This window comes from Capricornis sumatraensis, chromosome 10 (genome assembly GCF_032405125.1).
Source record: "Capricornis sumatraensis isolate serow.1 chromosome 10, serow.2, whole genome shotgun sequence".
NCBI lineage: Eukaryota > Metazoa > Chordata > Mammalia > Artiodactyla > Bovidae > Capricornis > Capricornis sumatraensis.
This window is the reverse complement of record NC_091078.1, coordinates 100,926,105-100,949,826: the sequence shown is the minus strand read 5'-3', so window position 1 is coordinate 100,949,826 and position 23,722 is coordinate 100,926,105. Positions and strand designations below refer to the sequence as shown.

Below are 23,722 nucleotides of genomic sequence, written 5' to 3'. Positions count from 1 at the left end.
CAGCGCAGTGCAGCGGGCCAGACCACAGGCCTCAGAGCGCTGTTCCCGCCTCACAGAGCTGCTTTAAGGACTTGATGTGTCACTATTAGATAAGGAGCCTAGAACAGTGTCTGGCACGTAAGCACGAAAAAAGTAAGCATCAGCTCCTATTATTTTGTGTGGTGGTCTGGTGAAAGTCCCCCCAAGCACCTAGTAAAATAGCCATTAGCTATCATTCACTGATGGCTATTGCCTTGGTAATATAGCAGGCTCTTCGAACAGGCCTGGCAGGCTGACGAACTGTGCCTGCATTCTCCATTGTTGCCGTCCACAGCCAACCACCCTGGCTGTTATCAGACAAGGAAGACGAGGCAGCCCGTTACCTCCCTATTCGCTCTGGCTGCCAGGAACCACGGAGTTACACTCCATGCTCAACTCTGGAAGTTTCCCTTAGTTTATGTTTCCTAAAACAATGACTGTAAAAACACAAAACTTGGCTCTTGTTCTTTTAATCTTATCCTAGAGGCTTTTAGATTTAGTTATGTTTATGGTTTTGACTATAACGATTTTAAATATTCTTTTTAGAATCAGGTAGAATGTACATAAATATGAGGAAAAAATATAACTGTCAGAGTCTTCATGCCGAATGCCAGCCAAGACATGAGTTTGAGGTGATATATTACATTTTTGTATATTATACGTACCACACTCCTCTCGGAAAACAGGGCAAATCTTAAATAACATTCTGCAGACACCAAAAAAGACTCATTTTACTGTCGTGGTTCATCATTAAAAATGTCACACACACACCTCTACCCTACATTTCCCCAGGATCACTGCTCCTTCGACAGAAAGTGAAGCTGGAATCAGAGAAACTATCACCTAAGCCAAAGACAGATTATGTTGTTGAAACCAGTTCTTTTTCTCATCCTCTACCCTGATTCGCAGAATCAAAGAGCTCACTGACTGCAATTCTCTCACTTTATAGAGGACACTGAGACCCAGAGAGAAGTGACTAGCTTAAGGTCACATATTGGGTTAGTGGTTGAGCTGAAAGTCAAACCTAAATCTGTCAGGTTTCTGTTCTAAGATGCCAAGATTCCTCTCTAGACAACTAAAATAGAAAATGAGGACGTTTACTTAGTTTTTAATTTTGAAATTCTTGAAATTTATTATTTTATTATAGCAAAATAGAGGGCTTTTTAAAAAAAATCAAAGCAATAGATCCATAAAAAAAATAGATCAACGTTCTCTGGGAAATATTTCTGTTGCAAAAAGGCTTTACTGTTAAGGCCTTTAACGTGTGTCTTTCACTTAGAATCAAGGGCCCATTCTAAAACTAGGAAATCAAATTGCTCATTTATCCAATGTACACTTAATGGTTACTTACTACATGAGGCAATGTGCTGGTTCCTGAGACTATACCATTAAGAAATGTCCCTGGGGACTTCCCTGGTGATCGGTGGTTAAGACTCCGTGCCACCAATACAGCGGGTGCAGGTTCGATCCCTGGTCAGGGAGTTAAAATTGCACATGCTGTGCAGTGTGGCCGAAAGATTTTAAAAAAAATTCTTCTTTAATTAAAGAAAAAAAGAAATATCCCAGACGTCATGGAGCTCAAGATCTAGAACAAATGTTCAACACATACGCCATCCTCAGTATCTTCGGTGCTCATGGCAGATGACTATCTTTCCTGCTTCTATGACCATGTTCCTTGCTGACCCTGAAACTGGCCTCAGAAAATCCTTCCTGACCCAACCCTCCAAGTGGCCAAGAGCAGTTGGTAAGACAGGCATGAGCTGAAAGCTACCTGTTACTCCGGAACTAGTATAGTCATCACGTGTCTATTAAATCTTACACAACATGCAGTTATTATACTTGCTGGAACCTTGATTTCCCTCCATTAGAATGTAAACTCTTTCATGCATTTAGCACTGATTAAACTGGGAAGAGCAACGCTTCTAGGTGCTGGGAGAACCCTTGATAACAACGCATGAAGGACCAATTATACCCCCAAGGAGAGACCCCGTTGTCTCCCACGTGAAATGTCCCTTTCATCCCTGGAAGCTCGGCCCTCTGCCTCCTGCCCGTCATCACCCACAGCTGCCATCTGCTGCTGGGGAATCAACAGAGGTGCCGCGCCACTCACTTCAAAGCTGCTGCTTATCATGCCCAGTGATTTACCAACTGAGAGGAGGACCAGTTACTGACAGTGCCGCTGCCAGAGTACAGTTCTTCCTAGAGGAAAAAGCAACAACAACAACAACAACAACAACAAACTTTTGATCTCGCCTTAAGGTGGACCCAAAGGCAGCTGCAGCACCTCCCTTTTATAAACCTGCATCGGTCCTCCCCTTTGTGGAAGCAGTTCTTCTCCAGGTTTGATCAAGGGAGGAAGAGCAGGAAGACGGCTTTTCCTCTTAATGGCTTTCACTGTGTCTGTAAACATTGTAATTGTTGGTGATAAGTGAGCAAGGGCCCTGGGAAGTCCCGCGCAGGGAGGTACGGTCATGCCCCAGAGCTGACCTGTCTCCACAGCACAGGGCGCTGCATCATGTCGTCCGGAAGGAGACGCGGTGGAAGCTGAGCCTGCTTAATGCCTCAAAATACACCCCTCTCGGGCCGCTCACACCTGGGGCGGCTATACACTAAAGACCTGCATTTGCAGACGGGTCCCCTCCTCTACTCCTGGGGCCTGGAGAGGCCGGACACTGTTAGAAAAGAGAGTAGAAGCAGCATAAACAGGAAGAGGTGACAAAAATCAGGGTTAAAGAAGGAAGGGAACTTCGCAAGTCTCTGCCTCTTTGTATTACATTTTCACGTCCAAGGAGTGGTTGTGTTTCTGGTTGGGAGACATGGTGGTTGGGGACGGGGTGGAGTATAGAGAAAAATGGGCTTATTTTTCCCTCCCTGCCCCCTGAGTTTAGATCCCCTAAGGAGGGAAAGATACAGCTTCTTGGAGGCATGTTCTGAGTCTTGTGCCTGCCTGTATCTCTGCAGCAGCACTGTTCTTAAGAGCTTTCTGCAATGATGAAAATGTTCTCTATCTGTTTTGTCCAGTATGGTGGTCACCAGCCACCTGTGGCTACTGAGCACTTGAGATGTGGAGGGTGTGACTTTAGGATCTAAAGCTTTTTTAAATTGAGTTTTCACCCATTTAAATGTGCAGTTAAAGAGCCATATGTGGCTAGCGGCTGCTGTACTGGACAGTGCGGTCCTGTAAGATCCAGCACCAGACTAGGCTCCTCATGAGTGTTCAAGAAACATCTATTCAACTGAATGAGACTTTGTGCAGTAAATACATACTGAGCTTCCTCTACATGCCAGGCACTCTGCCAGGTGCTGGGGCTGGCTGAGATGCTGCCCCTGAATGAGTTGGAACTCCTGGTTGTGAGCGACAGGAAACTCAACCTTGCTTCTGTTGTTCAGTCGCTAAATCGTGTCTGACTCTTTGCAACCCCATGGACTGCAGGACGCCAGGCTTCCCTGTCCTTTACCCTCTCCTGGAGCTTGCTCAAACTCATGTCCATTGAGGCGATGAAGCCATCCAACCATCTCATCCTATGTGGCCCCCTCGACCTTGCTTTACCCAAGGCAAAAGGAGAGCTGGCTCACAGGCCGAGAGACCAAGATAACGGCACCCTCAGGGCAGCTCAATTCTGGCCTTGGAGGATAAGGCCGTGACCGTCCTCACCCTCTCCCTCTCTCAACTCAGAGAGACTCAACTCTCTTCCGTGTGTGGTTTCCACGTGCAAACTGGCTCTCCACTCAGGAGCACTAGAAGGCTGCCCCCGGCCCAGAGCTCATGCTGGCAACGCTCCCAGTCCTAGCCCCGCCTCCCAGCCCAAGTCTCATTGGATCCCATGGCTATCACTGGGTCATATGCCTATTTCTGCACCAATCATCATGACCAGAAGAATATGAGGGCATGACTATCTGGGGCTTCAATTACAGACTCCAACCCTGAGCCAAAGGGGTAAATCAACTCCACCAGAAAAAGCACATGGGATGAGAGCAGAGGTCCAGGATGGGCTCTTAGACTAAAATCAATAGGCAAAGAGAGAATTTTGCTAAGGAGCAAAAACAACATAGATCCATTCTAGTCTCTACTTCAAAGGGCTCAGTGCCTCTCTAGGGAAATTTTAAATAAGAATGCTGGTTGGTCAGATCTGCTGGCCAGATAGAGAAGAAAACACTAAAGAGGAAAAGCTACATTTGGCAAGGTCTAGGATGAAATGTTAGTAACGTTTAATGACACAGAATTTCCTCTAATGCTGTCTACTTTTTCATAGATAAGTCTCATGAAACCTGTGTGGCCAAAGTGCCACCTATAGGACCTAGATGCCTGGAGGGATGGGGGCCTGGTGTCTGCAGCCTTCCTCAGATTCAGGGATCTGAAGTCTCCCTCTGTGCTCCCATCTCCCGGCTCAGGGCGTGCTCGGGCCTCAGAAAGTCCTGCCGTGTGTGGACGCAGGCGGAACAGACGCAGCGCGGCCCACCCAGGGAAGGGACACACATTGCCAATTCACACAATGCAATGTGAATTGTCTATTTTCATAAGGGCTACTCCGAGAAAGATTATTTGTGGGCAGGATGACTCATGGGAGAGCCAGATGAATTTGAACCACAGAGAAGACAAAGGGCTTGGAACATCGCTGAGATGAGAGAAATTAGCCAGAACAGCTGCAGCACTTTAGGGTCTTTTAAATAGCCTCCTTCTCCACCCATTTCGAGCTGTGCTCTCTCACTCATTAAACACAGGCCGAGGTTTTCCTTTTGTTGGCTCCAAGGGCTAGCAGAGGTTGGGAAATATTCTTTTCAGCAAGCTCATCTTTTTATCCCTCTGAGCTCTCTGGGATTATCTTTTTTTTTTTTTTTTGAGAAGATGATTCTGGATTACTCCGAGAACTACTCTGAAATTTCTTGGCTTTTTTCTAGGTGGGAAAAAAAGTTAATAAATGTTGTGGACCAGACTTTTCATGTTTCAAGGACGATCAGGGCTCAGGCCACATGGCAAGAAGGCCCATGACTCGGTCTCCTGGGATCCAGAAAACTTGCAGCCCCCCTCAATGTCAAACTGACCACCCCTCCTTTAACTGTACAACGAATCTTCCAGTTTGAGCGTGGCTCTCTTTAGGCAGGGCTTCCCTCATGGCTTGGTGATAAAGAATCTGCCTGCAATGCAGGAGACGCAGGAGATGTAGGTTTGATCCCTGGATCAGGCAGATCCCCTAGAGAAGGAAACAACAACCCACTCCAGTATCAGTGCCTGGGAAATCCCATGGACAGAGGAGCCTGATGGACTATAGCCCACGGAGTCGCAAAACAGTCGGACACGACTGAGCTACTGAACAACAACTCTTCAGGCATGGGCTGTAGGTACGCCATGCTTGGTAAGCAAGGAAGAGCTGTTTGTTTTCAACATCCTTTCTGGGTTTTAACAGACTGCTCAGTTCAGCGGTAAGTGGGCCTGTCCCCCGCTGGAATGGCACTGTGCTTCCTGGAGCCCAGGAGGCTGGACACTTGCAGCAGACAAGAACTGGTCCTCCTGTGGGCTGGCAGCGGACACACAGTCGGTGCTCAGTGACTGCTGGTGAATTGTGGAACACTGTTGGCAACTTAGAGATGCTTCTGTGCATAAAAAATACTGAAGAGAATGGGTCTGGACACTAGTATCTGCAATTATTTGTGTTTCAGAAAAGTGTTCCTCTCCTCTCTATAAACCTCAGTTCCCCGGTGGTAACAACTGTTCAACCCTAAGGTGACTCGGCTTTTTAAATGGTCCTTATTATGGGTCTCAAGCCTATGTAATAACTGGTTAGCTGATCGTGTAAACGCAGCTTGGTAAGTGGTCCTCTATCCCTCAAGGGTTAACTCGCTGGGACTCTAACAGATCAGATCCGCATGAATGAGTTTGCTTTTTAGAATGCCCTGGAAAAAAAAAAAAAAATAGAATGCCCTGGTCTTACCCCTTTCAGTTGTGTAATGTCTAGTGGGCTTTCTTATGGGTTCTGCCTTCTCATTCATTGTCTTTATTTTTTTATGTCAAAAACTATTTCATTGCAGCACTGGTGGTAATAACAAAATCAGAAATAATCTAAACATCCATCAACAGAGAAATGGAAAAATAACACGAAGTTACATATATACAAGAGAATATGATACTAGAGTTTAAAAAAAAATTTTTTTTAAGACAAAAGCATTAGACCTATATTTAGCAACATGGACAGGTCTTTAAAGCATCGGGTTGCATGAAAAAGGCAAGTTGCAAAACACAGCTTATGCAACTTATGTACTGTTTGTAAACACCTGGAAAGTACAATTCATTCAATATAAAAATACAGAAGTGAGGGCAGGCACTAGTAGTAGTGGTCTCCCTGGGGAAGGGCGAGGGATGTCAAGTGGGGGGCTTTGTCTGTAACATTCCTTTTACCTTAAAGAAAGAAAAACTTGAAGCAAATAACACCAGTGGCAGTACCACACGGCATGACCGGCAAGCGTCTGCCACATGAACGTTTGCTGCTACTTTTCAAGTTCACAGACTTTAAGAGAAGTTTTAGATTTACAGAAAATTGAGCAGAGTTCTACGTGTTCTCTCCTCAAGCCTCACAGTTTCCTTATTATTAACCTCTAGCATTAGCGGGGCACACTTGTTAACAACCGATGGGAACACTCGTAATACGTTATTATTAACTCCAGTCTGTATCTCACATTGGGGTTCACTCTGGTTTTATAGTTCTGTGGGTTCAGATATGTGCCCATCACTACAGTGTTATACAGAATATGTCATGAAAACCTCCTTTGGGCCACCTACGTAACCCTTCCTTCCTCCTCCTGAGCCCCTGACAAACACTGATCTTTGAACTATTTCTATAGTTTTGCCTTTTCCAGAATGTCGTATCACCGAGTACTTACGCACTAAGCAGCCTTTTCAGAACGAGGCCTTTCACTGAGCAACATGCAGTTAAAGCTCCTCCATGTCTTTCTGTCATTTCACAGCTCATCTCTTTTTACTGCGGAATAATATTCCACTGAATGAATGTATCTCTGTGTTTTTTATTTTTAAATCCATTCACCTACTGAAGGACACCTTGGCTGCTTCCAGTTTGGGTGGCTATATTATGCAGCTCCCCTAAACACTCATGTGCAGGTTTTTGTGGGGACATACGTTCCCAACCCCTTTGAATAAGTACCTAGGAGCACAATCCTGAACAATCCTGAATCATATATGAAGAACGGACAACTTGTTTTGTAAGAAGCTGCCCGACTGTCTTCAAAAAGGCCTGTGCTATTTTACATCCCCACCAGCAACAAGTTCTCATTCATTTTAAAATTAAATTTGTTGAGATACAACTCACATGCCACACAGTTTACAGACCATACGATTCAGCCGTTTAAAGTGTAAAATTCTGTGGTTTACATGTCTTCATGGAATTAAGAAACCATCACCACTGTCTAATTCCAGGACGTCTGCATCATCCCCCAAACACCCAGGACCCATGCTGATCTCCCCCAGCTCTCCCTGCACCCCCACCATCTCCTGACGACCGCTCATCGCTTTCTGTCTCTATAGATTTGCTTATGCTGGATATTTCATATAAACGGAATCTCATTCATTAAAAAAAAAAAAAATTCTTGTTATTTTCTGGTGCATGCTAGCTTCCATGCCAGATGCTGGAATCACAGACTGGAGTAAAACCTAGCCGTCTGCCTTCTAGCTGCTCACAGTCCAAGAATAAACATTTGCAGACCTCCCAGGGTTCTCTCTTGGCCACAACAGCCACACTTGGGTTAGCTGGCTGAGGCCCGTGTACCTCCTGGCCTGAGTTGGACGCTTGGGCCAGGAGGCCCGTCACTTCCCTTTGGGTTCAGCGCTGCTGGGTAGATGCTACCCAGGGATCCATCTCACTGGGTGCTGATCAGGCCTACAAATGTTCCCGTTTATTGCTACTGATCAAGCAGATGGACTTGACCTATCCTTTTCAAAAGACACCCTCCTTGGTAATGACTCAGGAGTTTTAGCCTGTTTTCAAATACACCCAGTTTGTCATCTTCCTGCCATTAAGATCAAAGGAATGTTTCTCCTGGGTTTCCAGTAAGGTGCTTGAGATGTTCCCCTGCGATAATGACTGTACTCAGCACACATCAGTGGAGAAGGCAGTGGCACCCCACTCCAGTACTCTTGGCTGGAAAATCCATGGACAGAGGAGCCTGGTAGGCTGCAGTCCATGGGGTCGCGAAGAGTTGGACACGACTGAGCGACTTCACTTTCACTTTTCACTTTCATGCATTGGAGAAGGAAATGGCAACCCACTCCAGTGTTCTTGCCTGGAGAATCCCAGGGACAAGGGAGCCTGGTGGGCTGCCGTCTATGGGGTTGCACAGAGTCGGACACGACTGAAGCGTCTTAGCAGCAGCAGCACATATCAGAGTGGGTATACTGAGGTCTCCCTGCAGATCCTGAAAATAAGGTTAGCCTCGGAGAGTGGAATCAGTAGAACTGACACGTGCTGGAGGACCCTAGCCACGTGTCGAAGTTAGTCTACTGAAGAGACTGTAGAAAAGCAGTTGAGGATATAGGGGGCTTCCCATGTCAAAGCGACACAGGAGCCATGTCAGGAGACACATTTTAACTAAGAAAGTGAAAATCTACGTGAACTCTAGAAGATTGTTCATAGGTGGTATCAGGTTCCACATGGAGTCTGAAAAAGGGAGTCCAGGGTTTCTGCAACCATTTGTTCATGCGTCTGCCTTTGTCCAGAGATTAGCAAGATGATCTTACTGGAAAGCAAAACCCTTCAATTCCTGGGGGATCACAGGTCCATGAGGTGATCATGAAACCTCCCAACTACTAACTGTCTCCCCATGTATGGATGGGAAGTGGCAGACAAAACAAACGTAACAATGTGTTTTACATATCAGTTTCTTATGAGTTTGGCTATTGGGAGTTAGTCTTCAAGCTCTGGCAAGATTGAGTTTCTGACCCAAAGGGGTAGGACCCATGCACCATGACGATCCACCAAAGCACCTATCTGGAGAAGACAGGTTTAGGAGAGGTGAAAACCATGGTCCAACATACAAGGCCTGCCATTCAGAACAGGAATTTAACTAACTCTAAGGCAAGTCCAACAACTAGAGATATTGTACCGTAATAGTTAAAAACACAGGTTTGGGAGCCAAATGACTTGGCTCCAACACTTACTAGCTACGTCAACTTGGGCAACTTAGCCTCTAGGCACCTTGATTTCCTCATCTGTGAAATAAAATGCTTGTGAAGACTAAATGATAAATGAGATAACCCAAATAAATGCTCACTCAGACATCTGGAACACAGGAAGCTCTCAGAAGTTAGCCATCACATCACCATCGTCTGAAGGACGATCAGACCACCCTTTGAGACGGGGAGCCCCCCGGAGTTCAACTGGCAGAGATCTGTCAACTGAGGGCCAAATATAAACTTGATGTCGTTGAATTTACTTCAACTCCAGGATTTCCAATGAGCTCTAAGCCCCTGAAGCTCTTACATACAATTCAAAACAAGAATGTGGTCTCAGTAGTTGATGCGTTTTTTTTTACATAAAACCTTTTCTTGCCATCCAACCGATGGATACTTTCCTGAGGACTTATGTGCACAGCACCTGTCAGCCGATGAGAGCGGGAAAGGTGGTCCTTTCCTTCAAGAAGCTTAACATCTAACTGAGAAGAGGAGGCGAGAGAACGAGTGATGCAAACGCGCGTGCTGGATTCAGGCCAACTGCCCATTCGGTGCTTGCCTCTTTGTTGGAGGGACAGGGCAGTCTCTGTGTCCAGAATCGCTCTGTTCTAAGGAACACGAGGAGTGTGTTAGTAAGCTAAGCTGCATCAGTCCCATTGCCTCTCCCTCCCTCTCTCAGCCTCAGTCTCTTTCCAATCCCTTCAAGGTACGACGAAGCAGTGTGATGGCTCTGTGGTCTTTCAGTCTCAGATTCCCAGGCGGTGCTGGCTGCACCAGGCAGCACCGCTGAAGGCAGACACGCAGCTTCTGTGCTTTGACTTCCCGGGACAGTAAAGGCTGCCCGTTATTTACTTGTAAAGTGAAAGTGTCAGTTGCTCACTTGTGTCTTACTCTCTGCGACCCCATGGACTGTAGCCCACCAGACTCCTCTGTCCATGGAATTCTCCAGACGAGAATACTGGAATGGGGAGCCATTCCCTTCTCCAGGGGATCTTCCCGACCTGGGGATCGAACCCGGGTCTCCCAAATTGCAGGCACATTCTTTACCATCTGAGCCACCATAAGGACTGCTCTGATGCCCCCTCTTCTCATCCGTAGACTCAGTGGGGGAGGAGGAAAGCGGGCTTTCTTCACGTGACCCCAGGAGGTTATTAATATTCACTGACTGAAGCAGGTTCACCCAAGGCTATTACAATCAGCATACGTAAGAAAAACCCCTGATCTTCTCTTAAAGCACCACCTCCACTCTAGTAACACTTTCTTTTTGTGACATTTGAACCACAGTTCCAGACTTCCTTTAGGTTCCGTGGGATCTGGCTGCTGCATTTTAAGTATGTTACTCTCCTTTAACACACCAGGTAAGGGAGAGAGGCCCCAGGGGTCTGTCTTGCACTCTGTGGATGAGCAGCCGGGGCCAGGGACACCAGGAGACTCCTCTCAGTGGGACAGTCGCCAGTTTACTGATTGCTCTTTTGCCTCGAGAAATTCACAACACCTTCGGGCAAGAGGGAACAGCAGTGTGGTGTTTATTGAAATCTACATCTGGTAGCAATTTGTCCAACAGCAACCAGCTTTCCTCCCGTCCTTTTCTTCAAGTCAAATAATCCACAGGGGCCCATAATGCTCCACAACTGTTCATTTGTGTGAGGCCTGTACCGCGCCGTTTATGTTCCTAATTACAGATCTGGGTTTATCAACAAGTTTCAGCACGGTAAGGACTTCTTTTTAGACTGCAGTGGACTGAGGGCTTGTGTCCCGAGGCAGCGACGTGGACTGGCCATCCCCATCTGGGCTGACAGAGGCGGCCTCATGCTGGCCTCTGGCCCCACAATTGGCCAGCACAGATGGCCTGAGCGGCCCCCTTCCCTGCTCTCTTGAGGTGTGGCCTCACGATGCTGCACAGACGCCTGGGAGAAGGGAGAGCTGAGCCCTAACCGACAACGAGAAATGGGTGTGCTCTCAGGCAAAACTCTTTCTTTCTTTAGCGGGCGGTGGTGGTGAGGGAAGCCGAGCAGCTAGTTGTTTGCTGAAGGACTCGCTGAGCAGAGAGTTCTTTTATGGAACCTGTAGTTAGGTGAGAAGATGGCGCAAATCTAGAAAGCAGAGTATGTCAAGCTTGGGGGGGAAATATCTGGAGACTGGAATGCCCGGATTTACAATGAAGACCCCAGAGGAAAGCAGAACTGTTTAGGAGGGACAAGAACAGACAGAGGACTTAAGAGCAGGGTGGACTTGGGATGGGCTTCTAAACACGTGCCCGGCTATGTGTTACCAGTCTCGGGAAGGTCTGGCCTGTACCTCTTTGGATCCCCACCCAGCCATGAAATTGGAAAGGGGTCAATAAATATTTGCTGACTGACAGGAGCCAGGCTGAAGTATGAATAATTTTACTAAAAATATACATTATAGAATATTTCGCATCCCCGTCCCTCTGTGCTCTCCCACAGCTAAGGTGAGAAGCAAGATGGATCAAAATGATGATTTCAGAACCGAGAATCAATTTAATTTTAAGTATCAAAACATGGAAACCCCCCAAGTACAACACAGAGCAGCTGTTATGTTTGCAAGTGAGAAGGGTCAGCTGTAAAAATACAGCCCCTAGGATCAGGGTCATGGGCCAAACGGTGAACACACCTCCCAGGCTCCCAGGACCCTCCGCTGCAGTCAGGAAGTCTGGGCCAGCGGCTCTCCACTTCCTCATCCCCACTTTCTCTCTCACAGGCTGAAAAAATCCCTCCTCCCCGACAAAATGCACTCCTTTATCTTAATGCTTTTATAATCCAAAGTCATACACAAACTACCGAGGAGGAGAGCTTTAGGACAGGACAAGCTGTTCAGTATGCCATTCCACTGGGAGACGACAGAATTCAGAGGGTGGCGATGGCGGTGGGGGAACAACTTGATGGCTTAGCTGGTCAATGTCATCTCAGTGGTTTACAGGTTGTATTCCCGTTTGGCTTCCCGGAGTCCCATTCCTACCTCCTCAAAGCCTCAGGTGCTGGGGACCCTGTGGAGGGGTGGGCTGGCCATCAGGACTGCCTCCGTCAGACCAGCATGCCCAGGAGATAACCTCAACTGGAAGAGGCCTGTGTGGGGCGACAGGACAGTGGGGACACTGCCTAACGGGAGAAGTGTGTCTCCTCATGTAGAGATGAGGGTGCGAAGACAGCTTAACAGATATGCTCAAGTTTCTAAACCAAGGAACTGATGCTTAATTATTATTTCAAAAACTGCTTATGTATAAAGATACAAACATAAGGAGAAAGCAAATAATGGCTTAAAAGGTGCCTTTAAAACCCTGCAAATTATTGGGAAATTTTGAGTTCGTGTCGGATTTTAGGTGGTGTTACAGAATTACTGTTCTTTATTCTGTGGTGACAACAGTATTCTATTTACATAGAAGAGTGTCTGTATGTTTACCAGATTCAAAAAAACTTATAGGGGAGGGAGTGTCACTGTATACGGAACTTGCTTTCAAACAGTTCAGGAAAAGAGAAAGTGTGTGAATATGCATGCGACGTGTGTGGAAAGAACGAGCAAGAGATAGATAAGCAGGTGTGGCAAAACATGAACAGACGAATTCAAGAGGAAGGTACTGGGTATTCAGTTTACTTTTCTGTAAGCTTTTATGTATGTTTGAGACTTCTCACACACACACACAAAATATCGTGGGGAAAAAATAAAATCCTGTAACAAAGAGTGAAATTTTAAAGATTCAGAGCCAGGTTGGGATTTGGATCTTTCGAATGCCCACTTCAACTTAAACAGCAACAGACCACAGGGCACCCTTGTCTTCCCTTTACCCCTCCATCAGGGGCTGACCCTGACTTTTTCCTGCTAAGGAGCCCACAAGGGAGGCAGTTGACCAGTGGGCTCTGTGGTGTTGGAGAAGACTCTTGAGAGTCCCTTGGACTGCAAGGAGATCCAACCAGTCCATCCTAAAGGAAATCAACTCTGAATATTCATTGAAGGACTGACGCTGAAGCTGAAGCTCCAATACTTTGGCCACCTGATGTGAAGAGCCGACTCACTGGCAAAGACCCTGATGCTGGGAAAGACTGAGGGCAGGAGGAGGAGGAGGCGACAGAGGATGAGATGGCTGAATGGCAGTTAAAGCAAACCTGGGGAGATAGTGAAGGACAGGGAAGCCTGGCGTGCTGCAGTTCATGGGTTTGCAAAGAGTCAGACACAACTCAGCAAGTGAACAACAACAACTCAGCAAAGTATTTACTGGCTCCCAGTGGCAGGAGAAAGGGTTAAATGAGGTGTGCAGAGACCATGGCTTTGAAAACGAAGGCACAGTAAAACTGGAAGAAATCGTGGTCACATCTACACCAAGTTCGCTCTTACAATGAGCTCGTTTTCACAAACAGAAAATCCCCACAACCCCCAGGACCCAGACAGAGAAAGGAGGAGACAGAAGCCGGGGACTCCCAAGCATGTGCCTTGGGGCCATGTACTTGCTTTCTCTTCAAAAATATTTTACGGAGAAAAAATTTATATGCCACACAATTCACCTGTTAATGTGAATTATTCAAAGGTTGTAGCACATTCGCAAGGTGCAATCACTAATCAGAAAGAAACCCTTACCCAGAAGCAGTCACTCTTCATTTCCCCTCAGGTCTCCATACACACCCACTTCCCAGCAGAGCCTAATCTGCTCTGACGCTATGGACTGTTCAATCCTGGACATTTCGTACAAGTGAAATACTGTAACAGGTGGCCTTTTGTGACTGGCCTCCTTCACTCAGCGTAAGGACTGCAAGTTCATCCTTCATCCACGGCGTAACATGTGCCTTTCTTTTTTATCACCAAGTAATACTTCATTATGATTCCAAGCATCACATCCACATTTGACTGGTCCGCTCTCCAGGTGCTGGGCCTGCGGGTTGTTCCTGCCTTCTGGCGATTATGATAAAGAATGCTGTTATAAACATGTGTGTACGAGTTTCTGTGTGAACAGTAGTTTTCATTTCTCTTGTTTATACACCTAAAAGGGGAAGAACAGAGCCATATGGTAACTCTATTTAACTTTTTGAGGAACTGCCAGACTGCTTTCCAGAGTGACTGCACCATTTCTCTGAGCAACAGTGTGCGAGGCTTCCAATTTCTCCGTACCTCGCCAGCACTTCTCCCTCTCATCTCTCACAGCCATCTTAGTGGGCCTGCAGTTGATCTCACGGTGGTTTTGATCTGCATTTCTCTGACGGTTAATGATGCCAAGCCTCTTTTTTTTTTTTAATGGACTTATTGGACATCTTTATATCTTCGAAAAAACGTCAACTTAAATCCATTGAAGTCACTCAGTCATGTCCGACTCTTTGCAACCCCATGGACTGTAGCCCACCGGGCTCCTCAGTCCATGGGATTTTTCCAGGCATGAATATTGGAGTGGGTTGCCATTTCCTTCTCCAGGGGATCTTCCCAACCCAAGGATCGAACCCAGGTCACCTGCATTGTAGGCAAACACTTTACCACCTGAGCTACCAGGGCAGCCTGCCTTAAATCCATTGGCCATTTTTAAATTGAATTAGTGATTTTTTATTATTGAGTTATAAGAATTCCTTATATAAATATTCTGGATATTGGTTCCTAATCAGAAAAATGAATTGCAAAAAAAAAAAAACCTTTATTCTCTAATTCTTTTCCTTTCTTGATAGTGTCCTTTGAAGTACAAAGTTGCACATTTTCATGGAGCCCAATTCCCAATTAATCTGTATTTCCCTTTGTTAGGTGCTTTCTTATTCAATGCTCACAGTAATTGTGCAGAGTAGCGTTTACTGATCCCATTCAACAAATAAGGAAAAGGAAGCTCAGAGAAGCAAACGACCCAAGGTCTCACAGGGGACCACGGCACATGGCCCGGCCCTGCCACACGAGTGAACAGAGCAGCTGTGGCCACTGCTCGGAGCTGGGCCATGAATTCAGGCCTCCTGAGCAGGCGAGGCTCAGGCCTTCATATACTCTGGGAGTGTTACTGTGCAATATGGCCAAGCTTTAAACAGACTCCTCAGATATTACACATTAACATTCTGAGGATGCTGCCACTACCTAAAACAAGGGGATCTGGGGAATCTGTCTTTGGAAGTTATATGAACAGGTAGTGAGTTGGGCGTGTTTTAGGTTTGAGTTTATGATGAAGCTGAAAGTCCTGGATACCAAGTCTGGAAAAGGAGGTAAGTTATTCAGTTGGATTGCGCCTTTTAGGGTTTATATACATGGTGACACACACACCAACCAATACAAAGTATGAGAAGTCATTTAAGATTAAAGGTAGATCTAGGTCTCAGAACTGTTTCTAGCAATGGCAGCCAGATATGAGAGATACCAGAGGACACTGATACACCGTATGAAAAGGAATCACACTGACACATTCAAAGACATTTTGACATAAAAACTGGCCATCTTTGTACTTCTCAGCCACACCAGTACACTGAATCAAAAACTCCCGAATTACTAGAGCTAAAAAGGATTTCACATTTCGTCCAATCCCCTTAATGTAAGTGATGTAACCGATGACTCGAGTCCTCACGAGAACACTAGCAGAACAGGGCTAAAATGTAAGGGGATGCAGTTTCCGTGCTCTAGTTCTTATTATCAGCCGTGGGACTCTGCTTTTAGCATCGATGGCTCTTCCCCTCTCTCCCCCACAGACCTCCAAGCGGGTTGTGCCATCCAAGACGCCTCTTCTAAAGGTGTGGAAGTGTGCCCGAGGTTCACTGTCCATCCTCCAAACGGATCGTCCCTAATACCAACTTATTTAAACATCTCAAGTCCATGGAGATAGGTCTCACAGCAAATAAAAGGGGCTCATTTTATGAAGTGAGTTCTGAAGGGATACTGCCAAGCCTTATTTCAAAAGCCAGGCTCCAGTTTCCAGTCTAAGAATTAGATGGCTTTCTGCCTGCTGTCTCTGCCTTTCCCCTCTCACTTAGGAAAGAAGGCCAAAGCTGAGCCTCGAGGGACTGCTTCATAAGGAAAAATCGACGCAGGGTACAGTGTCAGGATGGGCCAGTGCAGGTTGGAAGTGGGCTAGCAGAAGGCTTGGGAGAAGAGACGCTGCTTTGCGAGCGGGTTAGGTCAGTCCCCGGGGCCATTTCCCTCCACTGGAAACAGGTTTAAGTGCTGACACGGGGGTTTCCCACAGCTTCTACTAGCCTCCAAAGGCATATTTGTCATCGGAGGCTCTTGATGAAGCTGTACATAAATATCTGACTGTTGTTAAATACAAAACAAAACAAAAATATTCCACGGGAACCAAATCAAAACCAGCTGTGAGGAGGAGAGGCCAAAAACTCAGTGTCAGTGCAAAAGGCCCAGCAGAAACACTTGTTAATTGCGCTATTTACTTTGCTGAATAGTAAACTGTCATGCCAATGAAGTCATATCACATGACTACAATGTCTTTCATATGACTCTCCAGCTATGGGAGAAATGGGCATTTTATTTTCTAGAATTCTGGTTTCTGTAGTAGATGAGTCAGAATCTGAGTTTTAATTCAGAATCGACCCGTCAGCCCGGGGCCTGTTCATTGCCACTCGTAAAAAAAAAAAAAAAAAATTATGATTTTTACATCCTATGGTATATAGCTGGTGTGTTACACTTACTTTTTAAATGATCATTCATGAATCCCTAATTCTGCAGAAAGAAAGTGGTGCTTAGCAAAAACACAGCTCTTTTAAAGGAGTGCCATAATTGCAATCCTAAAAAATAACTGAATGACACAGTACCAAGTAGAACGTGTGTGTGTGTGTGTGTGAGTCGCTGAGGCGTGTCTGACTCTGTGCGACCCCATGGACCGTAGCCTGCCAGGCTCCTCTGTCCATGGGATTCTCCAGGCAAGAATACTGGAGCGGGTTGCCATTTTCCCCTCCTGGGGATCTTCCCAGCCCAGGGATCAAACCCAGATCTCTCGTGTTGCGGGCAGATTCTTTACCATCTGAGTCACCAGGGAAGCCAAGTAAAACACAGCCTGAAATGAATGCTGGGATCATGAAACCTGCCAACTTTCAAAACTGAGAATGAACGATTTCAGGCAAGTTGCGTTATGGAATCTTGGAATTTGAACATCTCAAGGATATACCAATATAGCTTGTTTTATTCACTCCTATAAATCAGTGTTTTCTCTCTCTGGTTAGACAGAGTTTGAAGCTTATTTGGCATTTCCCACAGCACAATGCTGAACTCACAGCTGGAACTAAAGCAGTACATGTGAGCTGCTACTTGATGAAAAACAACCCTAAGAAGGAAAGTCACAGCAAATTTTATGAAAAGATGGCTAAGTCATTCACAAGTTTGATTAGACTCGGCCTTTATACAACAAGCTCAGCAGTTTAAACAGTATGTGGTGAGCATGTCAATGGCTCCGTGACTTGGATGTCTTGTGTTTCATCAACTTGAGGGTCATTTCCTCTGGTTCCAACTGGGATAAACGGTCAGCTAGGAGCCATGGGGGACTGGGGTCCATCTTCAAATATGCGAGACCATTCTCAACAGGGTCTTGAAAGTAAAGGTCAGAACTCTGTGCAAAATTCCCTGTTCAGAGAGCAACATTTTAAGAGGGTAAAAAGCTGAGTGAGGCCTCCTAATACCTCATGGGCAGAGTGTACTTACCAAGAGCTAAACTAGCTACAAAGAATCTAGCAATCTCCGCCTAAGACCCTTTCCTTATGAAAAATTTATGAGGTGGGTGTTTTAAAAATTTTCAGTCTATGACTTGAGATAAAATTAATTCATCACCACATGCTTTTCAAGTAAGTATTTTCACTGCATCCGGGGTCGACAGCTTCTCTTCACAGTACTAAGTGAGACAGGAGGACTTTATCTGCCAAGCCAAGCTACCAGTTTTGTTCTTTTTCTCCAAGCTGTATCTCCACCCTGTCTCTAATACCATCTAGTCATTTTCACTCATTTATCCCGCCACCTCAAAATCATCACAGCCCAAGACAGCCCAAGAGAAACCGACCTCTGTGAATCTGGCACGCCCTCCCCCAACTACCAGCCCCCTTTTTGCACCCTGCTCCTCACCCCTCTTCCAGCAGACCCAACCTGGCGATCTGTCTGTTCCTCTCAACAGCACTATCGTTAAACTAGCACAAAGGCAATCATTTTTGGATATTCGATGATGGGAGGGTCAATCTCACTAAACGTGGTGGATTCCGTCTTGAATCTCTCTCTCAGCCCATTCTCTCTGTGCCCCTTTCTAAAGGATCTGTAGTCTCTAGTGGGGTCAGTTTTTCATTCCTCCTTCATGAAGGGGCCATATCTGGGAGAGAGACCACAGATGTTAAGGGAGATGAAAAAGTTTAACAACAATGAAACACGTTCTTTCTTTAAAGTGAAAGGAATTACCCTGCTACAAAATGGATGAACCTAGAAAACATCACGCTAAGTAACAGACATCAGACACAAAGGCCTTAACTTGGTTTGGTTTCAGGCTCTTGAAAGTGAAGTCGCTCAGTCGTGTCCGACTCTTTGAGACGCCATGGACTGTACCCTGCCAGGCTCCTCCATCCATGGGATTTTCCAAGCAGGAGTACTGGAGGGGGTTGCTATTTCCTTCTCCAGGGGATCTTCCCGAACCGGGGATCGAACCTGGGTCTCCCGCATTGCAGGCAGACTCTTTACTGTCTGAGCCACAATGGAAGCTCATTCAGCCTCTTGATGAAGGTCAAAGAGCAGAGTGAAAAAGCTGGCTTAAAATTCAAAACTAAAAAAGCTAAGATCATGGCATCCAGTCCCATCACTTTGCAGTAAATAGGAGAGGGGAAAAGTGGGAGCAGTGACAGACTTTATTTTCTTGGTCTACAAAATCGCTGTGGATGGTTTGACTGTAGCCATGAAATTAAGACACTTGCTCCTTGGAAGAAAATCTATGACCAACCTAGGCAGTGTGTTAAAAAGCAGAGACATCACTTTGTTGACAAAGGTCTGTATAGTCAAAGCTGGTTTTTCCAGTTGTCATGTAATGAGAGGGTAACAGGCAGGAAGGCTATGGGCCCCCAAATGGAGGATACAGGCTGCAAATATCAGACATTAAAAAAAAAAAAATCTCTCTCTTGAGTGGCAGGAGGAAACAAACTACAAATATCAAGATTTTTTTCCCTTCTCTATACAAAATTAAAGGAGGTTCCTTTTAAAATTCTGTGTTGCCATAATGACACCTGGTTCTACCTGAACTTAACTTTTCTCAAACCTTGAGCTAACCAATGCATTTTTCTTATGGAAATGTTTTTCTTAAGCTATGTTAATGAACTATGTATTTACCTTCAGTCAGTCAGTTCAGTCGCTCAGTCATATCTGACTCTTTGGCACCCCATGGACTGCAGCCAGGCCTCCCTGTCCATGTATTTACCTTAGATTCTGTCTTTCTTCAAGTCAGTTTGCCTAAGACTCAGAACCGACTTGACAAACCAGTCTGTTTTATTCAACAAACTAGTATGTTTTACTCATGCAAATGTTCTCTTAAGCTATGTTAATGAGACTATGTTATTCCTTGGAAATCCACCTTTCTCCAAGATATACAAGATATATGTCAATCGTTTTATGGTCCAGGATGACTCACCTTCTGCCCATGTTATCTCAAAATGCATGCTGTGGGTGAGGGGCCTGGAGCCACTGTCTGAGTTTTGAGACACTTCCTTTCTCTAATTAGCAGCCTGCTAGTAGGTATGTAACTTCCTGCTAAAGGCTAGCAGGGGGGCACTCTTTCTGCCCGCTTCTGATGTCTATGTCAGAAGCGTTCTCTATCTCTTTTATACTTTAATAAAACTTTATTACACAAAAGCTCTGAGCGATCACGCCTCATCTGCTTTTGAACTGTGGTGTTGGAGAAGACTCTTTAGAGTCCCTTGGACTGCAAGGATATCAAACCAGTCCATCCTAAAGGAAACTGATCCTGAATATTCATTGAAAGGATTGATGCTGAAGCTGAAGCTACAATACTTTGGTCACAGGACATGAAGATCCAGCTCATTGGAAAAGACCTTGATGATAGAAGAAATTGAAAGCAAATGGAGAAGGGGGCAGCAGAGGATGAGATGGTTGCATAGTATCACCGAGTCAATGGACATGAGTTTGAGCAAGCTCCGGGAGATGGTGATGGACAGAGAAGCCTGACGTGCTGCAGTCCATGGGGTTGCAGAGTCAGACACGACTGAGTGACTGGACAGCAACAACATGTGACATATCCAGGATAGGAAAATCCACAGAGACAGAAGGGAGGTTAGTGGTCTCCAGGACTGGAAGGAAGGAGGTGGCGGGAGGGAGGAGTGACAGCTCAGTGGGCACAAAGCCCCTTTTTGTGGGGATGAAAAGTACTAAGCTCGACAGTGACAGTAGCAGGACTGTGAATGTACTAAGAGCCACTGAACTGGACATGCTGAGAGGGCGGACTTCACGGTACGTGACTTGTAAGTCAATAAAGCTGTTATTGAAAAGTGCATTCAGGGTTTCCCTGGTGGCTCAGTGGTTAAGAATCCGTCTGCCAAAGCAGGAGACACGGGTTCAATCCCTGAGTCAGGAAGACCCCAGCGGCCGCGGGGGAGCTAAGCCCGTGTGCCACAGCTGCTAAGTCGGCGCTCTAGAGCCTGGGAGCCGCAGCTACGGAAGCCCGCATGCCCCGGAGTCTGTGCTAGGCAACAAGAGAGGCTGCCACAGTGAGAAGCCTGCGCGCCGCAGTGAACAGCCCCCCTCATCACAACCAGAGGAAGCCTGTACTAAGTATCAGACCCCCTGTGGCCAAACATAGGCAAACAAACAAACAGTCTCTGATATCGGATGACTCCAACTAAACGCTCAAGATCTGAGTAACATAACTCCTGGCCTCTGAGACCTTTATTCCAAGGACACCCTGGCCTCCCTCTCCTGTTCCACTCCTTCCCCATGCTTTCCCTGCCCAAATCTTCTTTTCAGAGACAGCCTACTTATCCTATCCCAACTAACTGGAAAATCTGGTCCCTTCCAAGGAAAGCTTTTTGTTGACATAGTTACTCCTCCAGGCAGGAGTAACTGTTCTCTCAGCACCTAATATGCAAATGTCTAAAGCGTTTTTTGCTGACACTAGAGTTCAGTAGTTGCGTCTCTGATGCACACACTGTGAGCTTGTCTCGCTAAGTTTTATATTCAGTTACGAGCACAGTGGACTGCTAGAGTTTTCAAAAGATGTTCAGTAAAGGCTTTCTCTTTTGCAAAACTAGCACTGTACAAACATTTTATAAACAATGTATAAAATGATACTGTCACATATAATTATCTGGTTGAATCTTTTGCAAGTGTCATGTTGATGAATGAAATCAGTGAGTCCAAGAAGAGAATTCACTGGGCATTCCTCATTGCATTGCTTCCCTGGTGGCTCAGAGGGTAAAGCGTCTGCCTGCAATGCGGGAGACCCTGCGTTCAATACCTGGGTCGGGAAGATCCCCTGGAGACGGAAATGGCAATCCACTGCAGTATTCTTGCCTGGAAAACCCCATGGACAGAGGAGCCTGGTAGGCTACAGTCCATGGGGTCACAAAGAGTCAGACACGACTGAGCAACTTCACTTTCTTTCTTTCTTTCACTGCATTGCCAAAACAAGTTGGGACTTTTCCATATGGGATGCAGAAGTTTGTATCTTTATTACTGAACATCTGTAAATGTACTGAGAGTCAACTATGCAAATCAGCACAAGACCTTCACGCAGGTACGTGGATACCTTTTGGTATTCATATTTATTCACACACATTTTTCACAGTAAAGTAGAATACCATAGGCAAGACAATGATTTTTGTTGCTAGGAGGTCTGCTGGTAAGCATTCTTTTTTAAAAAGATAGTCCTATTTCAAATTTTTGAAGAAAAAGAATAATCCTTTTCTAAGATAGGGGTTGCAAACTCCATTATCAATAAGAGTCATCAACTGAAAAGCATCTTCAAAACAGCACCGTCACTTAAGAATATCTTTCGGGCAAGAAAGCAACAGCAGTGTTTGTCTCCACGAAGGGAACTGGGTGGTGAGGGCAGGTGTAGAAGGAAGGTTTCCTTTCCACACAGTGTTTTTATGCCTTTAAAATCTTGAATCAAGCACATTATTTAATCTATAAAATTGGCTTTTTGGCTCCAGCCAACTATCACTATTAAGGAATGCAGGCCTGGGGTTACCAGATCGGATCTTTCAAAGAAGCTGGAAATGGGAAAACTCACATTTTTATGTAAAACTCATAATTTTTAAAATGTTGGCTTCGTTCAGAATTTAACACATGGGAGGCCAAACAAAACATGTGTGAGCCGTATCTGGTCACAGGCCAACCAGTTTACCATCTCTAATCTAAAACCTATGTGTGGCTTATGACTGCAAAACTATAAATGTACTTTAATGGAGGAAAACTTCAGAATGAAAACTCAGACTGTGGATGAGGTCACTCCCCCTTCCTGCCCTACCATCTCACTGCTGTTGCTTTCTTAAACTGCCCCTTTGCCTTCTGGGTCTTCGAAAAGGCAACTAATGTTTGACCAACCAAAACGCAAAACAAGCCACGTTTGATCAATGAATATACCCTTTATCCTAGCATCCGGTCTGTTTTTAATGAGTGAAACATGGTAGGCGGCGGCGATGGGGTTGATATCAAGTTGCAATTCTTCTAGGCAACCAAAGAGAAGTATGTGAATTATTTCTACGTGGGTGGAAAAATTCCCCCCGCCAACTAGTCAAACGCCACTAGTCCCTCACCATCAGCCCTGCTCAGGAGACAAGTGCAGCCTTGATCAACCTAACATTCTGAACCTTCTCTGGGAAGCCAATCCCAGCGCTGGGGAAAATCTCACCGTCTCTTAAAGGCCTGCAGAGACGCTAGTCATCCGCTGAGAGTGAGGCTAAGAGACTGTGTGAGCCTGATCACAGGTCACAAGTGGAAGACTGCCTCTGCTGGATGCCCAGAGGACACCGGGGCAAGACAAAGAAGAATCGCTTTCGGTTCTACAACAAGCACTAGAGAAGTGCCATCACGCCTCTATGGTGAGGTGAAAACTCTTACTTTTATCTGCTGAGAGCTTCGGGAGATTTCATTTCGGCATTTCTGTGTGGTTTTCCTAATCTCGGTGATAGGTCCACTCTTATAAACAGCAGTCTTTTCACCACTAGCGAGTCTGGTGGTGGGCTGGCCCACCATTCACTGACCCCTGGGGCCTCCCCCAGTAGTAAGGATACACAACCCCAGATGGTAATCAATGAACAGGACTAGGGGGTGATGGTAATTCTACAAATGTCCTGCTCCCAAAGGACAAAGGCACCCAAGCTTTTCTTATGTTACTTGAGGAAATGCTACGACAGACCATGTTTTCCTAAGAGCTTCTTTACCCAGGTTACTGTGGGAGAGGGCTGAGTCAGGAGGATGTGTTGATTTAATCTCATTCATCCGTCTTGAGGGATTCCCTGGTAGCTCAAACGGTAAAGAAGTCCCCTGCAATGCAGGAGACCTGGGTTCAATCTCTGCGTCAGGAAGATCCCCTGGAGAAGGGAATGGCAACCCACTCCAGTATTCCTGCCTGGAGAA

The 23,722-nt window shown here is 45.8% G+C and overlaps 1 protein-coding gene across 2 annotated transcripts in view; it reads right to left on the bottom strand.

Moving 5' to 3' along the window:
- Positions 1-23,722, bottom strand: part of ATG7 (autophagy related 7) — a 241,062-nt gene that overhangs the window by 94,775 nt on the left and 122,565 nt on the right. Inside the window, exon 18 of one of the 2 annotated variants that reach the window (XM_068982054.1) lies at positions 14,020-14,183. The exons of the other annotated variant lie outside the window; for it this stretch is intronic. Coding sequence (XP_068838155.1) covers positions 14,163-14,183 — 21 coding nt within the window. The 3' untranslated portion in view covers positions 14,020-14,162. Of the gene's footprint in view, positions 1-14,019; positions 14,184-23,722 lie in introns of those variants that run through there. 2 annotated transcript variants of the gene reach the window in all.